Genomic DNA, 12,264 nt, shown 5'->3' on the forward strand with positions numbered 1-12,264 from the left:
TCATCATCATCTTTACCACCACAACTACAACAACCACCACCACCACCACATCATCATCCCCACTACCATTACTTCAACCACCATATCAACCACATCATCATTTCTACCATAGCACATCATCATCATTCCTATCACCACTACTACAACAACCATCACATCATCCCTACCACCAACACAACCACATTATCTTTTAACACCACTACTACAACCTCCACCACATAATTCCTATCACTACTACCACAACCTTCACTACCAACACACCATCATTCCTACAACCACTACCACAACCTTCACTACCAAACACCATCATTCCTACAACCACTACCACAACCTTCACTACCAACACACCATCATTCCTACAACCACTACCACAACCTCCACCACCACACCGTGACCCATATCACTGCTACTTCAACCCCCATCACATCATCATCATCAACAAACCATAATAATTTGGAAATTGGTAAGCTATTCTCTATCACAATGGTTGGAAATAATTTCCTCTTTTTTTTGTCAGTTATTCCCACCAGTATTGGTGTTATATAGATCTTGAGGAGTTATCCAAGCAATAATATATTTTTAAACCAGTGAGTGAGGATACGTCTTTTGTTGCAAACAGATTAGGAAACATTTATGATAACCCCTGGCACCATTGCAACCACATTATGCTCTTGATTCAGATATTTGACTGTCTTTTAAGGGGGTACGCGCTGGTCGAGAGGACGGTTTTACTATGAATTCCACTAAAATTATCGAAAATGAGATTAGGGCACTTTCAGGTAATTCAACCTTTCTTTAACACACTGAAAACATTCAAAAGGCTAAATTTTTACAAAAAAGTGCTTTAAATAATTTTTTTGTGACGCAACTATCGTCTAAACGCAAAGTTTTTCCGTCATTTTCGTCAGAATCAACGTTCGATAGTCCTTAGTAACCCGCACTGAACCCCGGCTTATTTGGTATTAGCAGAAATGTCAGGGAAAGGGCATTTCCGTTCTTTCACATTCTTTCGCGTATGTGTCACAGGTCGGCGGGGAAATCGAGAAATTCCAAGCCTATTTTCCTTTCTTTGATTGGCTGAAGAGACGTCTAGGAGTTATTTTTAGTAATTACCGTCATGGAAAATTTTAGCTCACATTCCAAGACCAATCGTAACCCGGTTTTCAGTCACGTGACATAACAACGGGTACATTTCCGGAGCATTCGACTACGTTTACTTACGCTTCGATTCGAACTGATTTTTGGTCGTTTCATGACAAACTTCACTCCATTTACTTATTTGCAAAGTTTTATCATCATTTTCCAAAGAACCAAAAATTGGTAGATAATCATTTCGACGCCTGGATACCGCTTTAGCCAGTAAGTATGTCTATTTATTTATTACTAGTGAAATCAGATTGACCGGTTACAGTCTCAAAGTGTGCATTCCATTCTAAAATGTAAACATTGACGATAGTAAAAGAGAATGCTGCTCGTAAATAATTCTAAAGGCTAATTTTTGTTTTTATTTTATTTTTAATACGATTATTAAGAACCATACTGTTTTCTTTGATTTACATTAGACTAGTGAAGATCATTGAGCTTAAATAAGGAGATAACTAAACGCCGATCTATAGTAGATCTTAGACAGACAGATAGACGTCGAAAGCTAACTTAGACTTGGATTACCATTGACGTCAGTGAGTTAGAACTTAGAGATTATCTAGATTGTGCTTATTTTTTTTTATAACCATCATTCTACAAGAGTCTGTGTGTGTGTGTGTGTGGGGGGGGGGGGGGGGGGGTGCTCTCAATGCTCTGAGGTATGGTTCTCGTCTCTTGACCTAAAGGCGTTTCTTTCTTTCTGATCTATAGTTTCTGCCTTTTCACCTTTCAGTGTAGGGCCACTTTAAAGTGAAATTACTCTAGACCAAGGCATTAGCCAAGCAGGTGGTCAGCCCACTGTGACTTTTAGTTACCTTATTGTGGTAGGAATTCATTTTGCCCAGAAAGCGGCCTTTCTGCCTGCTCTTTTAATTTCTTTAATGTTTTTTTTACTTTGATCCAAAGCAATACCAGATCTGTGCTTAACTATGATTGGTAGCCAGAATTCTTATGTGTGGGTATCTTTTGTGCTTTTAAGGCAAAACTTTGGGCTGATTCCAACACTGCTTAGCAGTAGGGGGTGCAATAAAAATGTTTTAAAACCCTTTATTCATCCCATAGTGGAAATTATTCTCCAGGGTCTATTCCAAGGGTAGATTGGAATAACCAAGGCGTCAACCGCAGTGCTGCGCTGCAAATTGAGCTAGGGCGAGATGGCTTGCTCAAGTCCACACAGCACAGAGGCTGGTGATCGAACTCGGTACCTTTCCGGTACGAAGCAAAGACCGTAACGCTGAGCTAAGCTAACCCCCGATTTATTTATTTTATATATATATATATATATATATATATATATATATATATATATATTTTTTTTTTTTTTTTAAATTATTTATTATGGTATATTTATATTTATTTATTTTCACAGATTGTCATGCCTAGAGCCAAGGTTTCCACCTTCAATGCTTCCATTAGCAGCATGAAAAGGAAGTCACGGAAAGATGTTTTGAAGAAGGCAAGGGATGCGAAGAAGCAGAAATTTTTTAATGAACCAGAGCCAGCATCCACATCTTCTGTGACATCTTCGCCCCACGCAGCGACTTCACCTTTATTTCCATCATCTTTTTCTTCGCCGCAACCAACAGCTTCAGCTTCTGCTTCTTCATCATCAGCTCGTAAGTTGGATTTCTTTGCCTCTACGTCTGAGCCTTCATCTTCGTCTTCATTGGAATGTTCGACCATCGTGCAGCTGATTGTATTCCAGGATCTTGTTGATTGTCTTCTCTGCCCTTTTTGTTTCCAGTCTACGTTGGAGGTTTCACGTGATTCTTCTGTTGGTCTTGCCATTCTTCTACATTTGTCTTGTAAATCATGTTCAAAAGTTATATCGTCCTTTTATACATCTCGTAAAAAAGATAAATATTTTGAAGTTAATCGTCGTGGAGTCGCTTCATCCTTGGCTAATGGAAGTGGACAGGCTGGCTTAGCCTCATTTTGCGGCATGATGGATATGCCTGTACTACATCATAAGACCTTTCTTCGCCACCAGAAGGCCATCCACCGCCAGTTCGCCAGCTATTCGTCTCGTCTCCGTTCTGAAGCTGTTGATGTTGTTCGTCGAGCGTATCCTGAGCAGGCAGGGCAACCAATTGTTGATGTTGATGTTTCGTATGATGGTAGTTGGCACACGAGGGGACATAAATCAATGTTAGGGATAGGATGTGTGATAGAGAACAGAACAGGACTTGTAGTGGACCATGAGGTTCTTTCTAAGTATTGCCATAAGTGTGTGACAGTAGGAGACAAGCTGAAGGGGGATAGTGATAGGTATGCAGAATTCTTGAGTGGCCATAAGGAGGAGTGTGATAGGAACCATGAAGGATCATCAGGTAGTATGGAACAGGTAGCGGCTGTGAATATGTGGAGTAGATCTGTAGAGCGGAATGGACTTAGATATAGAACAATGATTAGTGACGGGGACAGCAACACCATCAAGCAGCTAAACAATTCGGGACCGTATGAGGGGATGACAATTGAGAAGAGGGAGTGTGTAAATCATGTAGCGAAGAGACTAGGAACAGCATTGCGGAAGACTGTGGACAACAAGAAGAAGGTAAAGGTAACGTTAGGAGGGAATGGAAAAGGAAAATTGACAAAGGCAAAGATCGCCAGACTTCAGAAATATTACACGCGGGCCATTAGATCAAACAGTACTGTGGACGACATGCGACGCGCAATTTGGGCTTCTTTTTATCACTGCACCTCAACCAATAAACAGCCACGCCATGAGTACTGCCCAGAAGGAATTGATTCTTGGTGCTTCTACATGAAAGCCAAGGCTAATGGTCTGCCAGCACCTGACCACGACAGACATATGACCACATTTATTCTACCGACTGTAGCAGAACACATCCATGACGTTTATGTTAGATTGACTGATGATGATTTGTTGGGGAGATGTTTATTTGGAATGACTCAGAATGTAAATGAAAGCATCCATGCTTTGATTTGGTCTAGGTGTCCAAAACATGTGTTTGTAGGGAGACAGCGTTTGGAAATTTCATGTGGGATTGGAGTAGGAGAATTCAACAAGGGAGCAAAGGCATCGCAGGATTTCATTTCGGCAATAGGACTTAGTGTGGGACGACATTTTGTGGAGCATGGGACTAAAAGGGACAATGTTAGGATAAAGAATGCAGACAGAGCAGGTGAATTTGTCTTTAAAAGGAAAAGGGAGATGAGGAGGTTAGCACAGACAAGGGAGGAAGAACGTTTACATCAACTGGAAGGCGGTGAGCAGTATGCTGCAGGCGGCTTCTGATTGCGGAGTCCCAGACGACACGTGACATTGGATGGATTACCTCAAACGGATAAGTACCATTTTTATAAATTCATAACTAATTGTATCTTTTTTCCACAGGAGAATGATTCTTGGGTTTAAAACAACACAGTTTAGTGGGTTCATGACACTATATTTTGTATAATCTACGAGAAGGTTCGTTTTTTCCCATTTTCTCAAAATGTCATTTTCTTAGGGGGTGGGATAGCAGGGAACAAGATTTCTCAAAAACTGTCTATTCAATTTCTTTTTCCTTTCACACACTTGTGTGTTTATAGTGTGGCTACATTATGTCAGAGGCTTTTGGCAATATAAGCATTATATTTTTAGATATGGGGGTCCAAAGAGGGTAAAAACTGCGAAAAGGAAAAATTTTCACAGTTTTACGGATTGAAGACTTCCGGATGCTATAAAATCTTTACTAGGATAAGAATAGAAAAATCCCTCTGACATAATGTAGAGCAGTATTAAAGACACCTACATAGCAAGTTTCAGTGAAATTGAATAGACACTTTTTGAGAAAAGTTGTTCCCAAAATCTGAAGTTTTCGGGGCGGGGGTACCCCTAAAATGCCACCTCATACACACCGATAGTGGAAATTATTCCAAAAAGTCTTTAGAAATATGCTTGGACACACATAATACTGCAGAAAAAGCATTGAAAAGATCATTTTTGATAAAACTTAATAAAATTGTCCTTATTGTGACAGTACCCCTTTAAGACATTACTATTGCACGGCATATTGTTCCTGAAATTTGAGGTTTTATCCGTAAATGTCCCTGAAATTTAAAATTGAGTATTATAACAGGGGCTTTAGTCATTTTTGAAATTTTCCTCCTTTTTCACTTTTTGAGTTACCATCAGCACTGGTTAATACACACTATTAAAAATTGTGAAATGGTTTAGTTTTTCGGAATGATTTTTCATTGATCATTGACAGAGCTTTGTTTCTCAGTTATTTTGCTTTTTTTTTTTTTTTCATCTTTCAATCAGATTTTGTCATTGATTTGTGATCCAAACGTTGTAAAAGTCTTGTTCATGGAGACTGAGAAACAGAAAGATGGCAAGATACCATTACAGGCTACAATGGTAAAGACTGATATATTAGCTTATCTTGTATATGCACATTGTAATCATATTTAGTCATGTATCATTTACAGATAGTGTCCAGTGTCAAACCTGCCTTTCTTGTCAAAGATATGAGAAATACTTGCTCTTAAGCAGATGATGAATCACCTTGAATTCAACAATCTCCGGAGTCACTTTCAATCAGCTTATCGCAACAATCACTCGACAGAATTTGCACTATTGAGGGTTGTAAATGATTTAAATCACGATATTGATGAAGGAAAATTGACGTTGCTGAATTTGCTCGACCTGTCTGCAGCCTTTGATACAATTGATCATAATATTTTGATACGAAGGCTGCAGGGTGTATTTGGTATTACCAGCAGAGCACTCGATTGGTTTCGGTCCTGTCTTGCAGACAGAAACCAGTTTGTCTCTATTGATAGTGCTCAATTTGAGCAACAACTACTCTTATTTGGGGTTCCTCAGGGATCTGTATTGGGTCCTGTCATCTTCACTCTGTATACTTTTCCACTTGCAGATGAGATAAACTCTCACTGCTTAATGCACCTCTTCTATGCAGATGACACTCAAATTTATGACTTAAGTATTACTAATCCTTTATCGATCAAGAAACAAAAATCTGAAAAATGCATTGAAGACGTCAAGGCATGGATGGAAAGAAATTGTTTCAACTTAAATGATGAAAAGACAGAAATTTTGTTGGTTAGCAGTAAGAGAATGAGGGGAAAAGCATGTGAAAGGGGAATAAATGCTCTATAAATTTCGTTAACCAGGTAAAAAATCTTGGAGTGTTGCTTGGCAGCGATCTTACAATGGGATGCCAGGTCTGCTCTCTGAGAAAGAAACTATTATTTAAATTAAAGAAAATTAGTAACATTTGGAAATTCATATCAAAAGAAAAATACCAAAAACTTCTATCTTCATTAGTGGTTTCTAAACTTGACTACTGCAATTCAATTTTATCAGGTATATCAAATAAAAAATTAAAAACATTGCAAGTCATTCAGAACAATGCAGCTAGATTAGTGTTAGGGAAAAAGAAATCGCATGAAGCGACCCCTCTTCTTTTAGAGTTGCACTGGCTGTTCATAGTTTGTAGGATTGTTTTTTAAGTGCCTCCATGGATCTGCTCCAAATTACCTTAATGAACTTATTGAATTGAAATCCCCTGGTATATCAAGTGCTTCTTCATCGTCTTCTTGTTGTTGTTGAAATATCTGTCTATGTTTTTGTATTCCCTAACTGGTCTCTCAATCTGCCTTTAGTAATGATATTCCTAAGGGAAAACACTCCCTCTTCACCTCCATTTCTCATTGTGTCTTATGATGCTAATCAAACAGATAATGGTAACTAGTGTAATACATTTTCCATTAAATTCCACCCATTTTTAATTTGGTAGGTATGTAACCTGTGTGAGAAGCTGAAGAAAGGTGGTGGCAACATCCTGTCTTTCGTCACCAAAGTCCTTGAGCTGGAGAAGCAAACAGAAGATGATCTGGCAGAGGAAGGGAAGCTGAGCTACATACATCACAACAACTTTAGGAAGATCGTTGATTTGGTAAGCTTTCATATAAATTTATTCGAGCCTCAGGAAAGTTACTGGGTGGGGATCCTGACCTCCCATAGCGGGCAGGGAGGTACTCGCTGTGTCCTCTATCACCCTGTATCTGTTTTCCAATTGCTTTCTGTCTTTGTCTTGGAATGAGATTACTTGGTTTCGTCCTGACCCTTGCCGGAGTCCTTGACTGGGAGGGAAACAGTCAAATGTATAGTTATAGTTTTGGGAGATAATATTTTTTTCCTTGTAGATCATCTCTCTGTTATGTACTGTTATTTTTTATTTTTACCATATGATTTGTAAACATTTGAGTGTATTCCTCTTAGTGGGGACCAGTGCTGGTGTCTGGTTGAAGCATTTAGGTGATCTCAAACTAAGTACACTGATAGTGTGCTCTTGGAATCTAAATCTATTCTCTATTTGAACTGATTCCCCTTTGTCTTACTTTTTCTTCAAGCCCTTTTAATTGTACATCAAGAATGTCTTTGCTATCCAATTTTCTTCCTTTTTACTGGCGCTGATATGACCTAAATGTGTTGCAAGCGCCGTAAAACCCTTAAAAACAAAACAAAAACAGGAAAGGTCAAGATTGCCTCCTTCATGTCTGGGATATTTTGCTGGTTTACTTAATGTCAACATGTTCTGAGGATAGTTTCAAAATAAACCTCAAAATAATGTTTGTAAGGAACTTGTTTTTCAGAATGTCCATTAATGTTTTTCTTTAGTTTTGATATTTGGATGCATGTAAATTTTTGTTGATTTTTTATTTGAGCTGTATATATATATTATTATTCTTGATTCTTGTTTCAACCCCTTCTCTGCTGTCTGTATTTCTTAATAGCAATCTAGCTACACAGAGTTTATCTCAGTTTCTGTAGCATTAAACAGACTGTAACAAGCTAGTCTATCGCAGAGTACTTTTTATTAGATCTAACAGTCCTACTGCTGGGCGGATGAAGAGGTCCCTTTGAGAGTTGAGTGCTCAGCCAACTGAGCTATTTGGTAGTTGTGAAGTTGTAAATGCAAAAGAATTTTGTACGCAATCATTACCTGCATTAAAATTTCATGAAAATATTTTAATTCTACTTAAATGGAAATCTCAAATTCTTCAATATTTACTAAATGCAGATCCCAATCTTTTTCAAGAAAAATACAATACACAATTATCTTTTTTTTAATGCATGGCAAAGTATATTGTTTTCTATTGTAAAATCTTCAATTGATTTATTTTACTTGCCATGTCTCACTAGCTCTGTATTTTTTTATTTCTATGTCTTCTGTCACATCTTCTATGATTACCTTATATTGCTTTTTTTTTTTTTGAATAAAATTATTAATAAGAAAGGAATGGTATGCCTTATGAGTGTTCATTATAAATTTGCATTATTCAACAGATGGACAAAACACAAATGGAACAGTACGTCAACACTTTGATAAAATATGTCAAAGGGAAGGACAAGGATCTCTTTTAGTATGTACCTCTATTAATAAATTCCATAAAATTAAATATAGATATAATTAAATGTACATATATTATAAGAATGTATATAATATCTTTGAGGATGATTGAATTTGTTTCCTTAAAATTTTACTTAAATTTTAAAAAGAGTTTTAATTTGTTACTCTTTATGACATTTAATCTTCATGCTTTATTCTGAATGATGTTAAACTTGTGTCATGAAATTATATAACGAGTCCGAGAAATGGGTTGAAGATAATTACAACATTTGTATCTCATTTTCTAACAGCTGCTTGCTGGTCTGTTTTTAAAGATTATTACCTCTTGTTTTATATATATAAATTTGTATATATTATTGTCCCACCTTGTCTTTACTATTTTGGAGGTCCTGATAGATACCTTGATTGGTACAGCATTCAACTAGCATTCAACAAAGGGAGTGATCTCTATCTTGGCTTTAGTCAAGTTTTTAAAAAAGTTTTTTTGAGCGTCTCTCACCTAGCAATGATTGTTAACTGGGTCTGTTATATCTGATTGAAAATATTATTTGATAGATATACTGGCATCCTATCATAATGGTAGCAATAACCTTTTATACTACTCTGTTTGATGCTTCAGAAACCAGGATAAACTCTGGTTCTGTCGACTGCTAGCTCTGAAGGACTTTGTTCATCTCTCAGCAAACACCTCTAAAAGTCACAATGTGCTAACATTTAATCTTAAGATAAGGATTGGCATTCTTTAAAAATATTCTATTTTAATCTTTGACCAACTATTTAATGTTGTTCTTTAGCTCAAACATTGAAGAGAAGCGTATAAAGCAAGTAGAATGGTGCTTCCGCCAGCTTCAGCACATTTGCTGTTCTCAGAATCACACAACTCCTGATATGCAACGTTCAGTCCTGGCATTGTTTATAAGGATTGGCTACTTTAATGGAGTTTCAAAGACAGGAAAAATTGTACATGTAAGGCTTAACTCCCATTCTTGATTTTTTTTTTCAGTAAATATGAAAAGCTCCTCCTATCATTTATGGTATTTAAATATGTTTTTTTTTGTTTTTTTTTGTTTTTCAAAGGCGGAGGGGGAGCAAATGGAACTAACACTTTTTTTCCAGAATTCATTTCTAAACTTTATATGTAATTAGATTTATTATTCTATAGCATTTTTAAAGTAGTGGCATATGGTAAAGACGAATCGAAATCTTGTTTCCTCTTGTGAGCAACTTTTTTTTTAATTTCTGAAAATTTAGATTTTTTTCATTAGATAAAAACATGATGTTTGTTCCCCTGAGTCTTTTTGTATATATTGGGTGGTCACAAAAGAAAATTAAACATTTTTCAAACGGATGTATCTTCGAAACCATTCAACTGGTATTCATAAAATTGTACACACAAATAGATAAATCAATTTTCAAGGAGTATTTAACAAAATATTTTGCAAAGACATGAGTGAAGTTCTAGTAAAAAATTTGAAAATTTCAATTATCAAATGTAAATGAATTGTGGAAATTTCACTCACATAATATAGTGTTCTAAATAGTCAACTGATCCAAACCATGGTTTTGTTTTATGATGTTCCTCAGCCTTTTCTTCCAAATTGAAATCCATCGTCTAATCTCATTATCGGTGAACTGCTACCAACATTCTTGAATTCTTTCCTTAGTCTCCTCTGTAAAGGGTGTTATCTGTTGACTGTATCAGGTATGCATACCATCCCGGAATTTCTGGATTTGTCCCGTAAATTTTTTTTAAAAAATGGCTGTCCCAGAAAATATGGAAGTTTTTGTCCTGGAATTAAAAAATATAAAAGTAAAAGAAACTCACCACAACCACCACATCAATATCCCTACAAAACTACTACTACATCCATCAAATCATCATCCCAGCCACCACCACTGCTACAACTATCATCACATCACCAACCTTACTTATCGCCACCACTACTACTGCAACCACCACCACCACATCATCATCCCTACCACTACTACAACTACTACCACATCATTACCCCTACCACTACTGCTACTACTACAACCACCACCACATCATCATCCCCACTACCACTACTACTCCAACCACCACCACATCATCATCCCTACCACCACTACTATTACAACCACCACCACACATCATCCCTACCACCATCACTGCTACAACAACCACCACATCAACCCTAGACCACCACCACTACTACAACAACCACCACATCATCATCTCTACCACCACCACTACTACAACCACCACCATATAATCCCTACTTACAATTACTACTACTGCAACCACCACCACCACTGTTACAACCACCACTACATCATCATCCATATCACCGCCACTTTTACCACCACTACATCATCATCCCTACCACCACCACTACTACTACAACCACCACCACAGCATCCTACCTATCATGAGTAATACAAGTACTACCACCATCATCTCTACCATAACTACCACCATATCATATGAGTAATTTTTAAAGTGAAAAATGGGCTTGGGTAGTGGCTGTTGACATTGATTGATCACATGGTACCGTTCTCTAAGTAGATAAGATTTTAAATGTTTGTAATTACTCTTTCAACTTTTGAAATTTCTCCTAATGGTGTCTGAAATTGCTGCGAGACACATTTTGTATTGCATGTCAGTACATTTTAATGAAATTCAAATTCATATAGGTTATAGTCGCATGGATGGGTTATGATATATGCGATTAAAAATTTCCTCCTTTTTTGTGACCAGTCATTCTCACCCCTGTTGGAGAAAAATGTTTTGGGTCAGTCATTCTCACTAGAGGCAGTGTTTTCTTGAGGAGTTATCCAAGTAATGTTATTATATTAAACCAGTGACCCTGAGTATCCCTTTTGTTGCAAGCAGATTAATTCCTAATTTGAATTTGAATTTGAGGGTAGGCATTGTTGCTGATTACTTTCCTTTTTTTGTCATCGATCTCCAAATGCAATAATCCATCTGATTCAAGTCCGGTGATTGGGGTGACCATTGTTCTTTTGAGATAAAATCAATGCTGTTTGATGTTAGCAACTGCTGTTGATATGTGAGGTTGCTCCATCATGTTGTAATTTGAAATTGTTTAATGGGTATAAACACTGATAGTCCAGCAAAAGTTTGCAAGTTTTTGAAACTGGTTTTACGCAAAATAGCATTCTCTTGATATTTCATCTTTGTGGTCATTAAAAATTTTTTAAATACCACTGTGCCCGTATTTTTCAATCAATTATTATGACATTTTGTTTACACAGAGATAATATATTGTCCATTACTCTACAAAAATCTTTAAAATCTATGGAGTACTTCTGGCTGGTTCTTCTGACTTCCCATAGTGGGCATGTTTTTTTTTCATCTCCCTTTATCTGTTTTCCGAGTTGCTTTCTGTTTTTGTCTTCAAATGAGATTACTTGGTTTGTCCTGCTGCTGGTTGGAATCCTTTGCTTAGCGATGGTATTATTTTCCCCCTTATAAATCATCTGTATGCCATATACTGGTGATGATGATTTGTAAACATTTGAGTGTGTTCCACTTACTGGGATCCTGTGCTTGTGTCTGAATGAGACTATTAGGTGATCTCAAACTAAGAATACTGATAAAGTGATTTTTTAATCCACATCTGTTCCTTATTTGAGCCATTCCCCTATGTCTTACTTTGTCTCATGTACTTTCAATTGTAAATCTATAATATTTGACTCTCCCACTTTCATCCTTTTTTACTTGTGCTGAAAT

General features: G+C 36.9%; 2 protein-coding genes across 2 annotated transcripts in view; both read left to right on the forward strand.

Annotated features, from left to right (window-relative positions):
• LOC144976087 (myb-binding protein 1A-like protein) overlaps positions 1-12,264 on the forward strand; it is a 45,849-nt gene that overhangs the window by 13,804 nt on the left and 19,781 nt on the right. The window contains exons 10-13 of the mRNA XM_078920272.1: positions 5,417-5,512; positions 6,915-7,073; positions 8,468-8,544; positions 9,326-9,497. Coding sequence (XP_078776398.1) covers positions 5,417-5,512; positions 6,915-7,073; positions 8,468-8,544; positions 9,326-9,497 — 504 coding nt within the window. The remainder of the gene's footprint in view (positions 1-5,416; positions 5,513-6,914; positions 7,074-8,467; positions 8,545-9,325; positions 9,498-12,264) is intronic.
• LOC144976097 (uncharacterized) lies at positions 1,243-4,535 on the forward strand. Its single transcript, XM_078920282.1, has 2 exons — positions 1,243-1,359; positions 2,513-4,535. The coding sequence occupies exon 2, from the start codon at positions 2,519-2,521 to the stop codon at positions 4,403-4,405; it is 1,887 nt and encodes a 628-aa protein (XP_078776408.1). The 5' UTR covers positions 1,243-1,359; positions 2,513-2,518; the 3' UTR covers positions 4,406-4,535.

This window comes from Berghia stephanieae, chromosome 1 (assembly GCF_034508935.2).
Source record: "Berghia stephanieae isolate SIO BIC M18660-M18661 chromosome 1, UCSD_Bste_1.3, whole genome shotgun sequence".
Taxonomy (NCBI): Eukaryota; Metazoa; Mollusca; class Gastropoda; order Nudibranchia; family Aeolidiidae; genus Berghia; species Berghia stephanieae.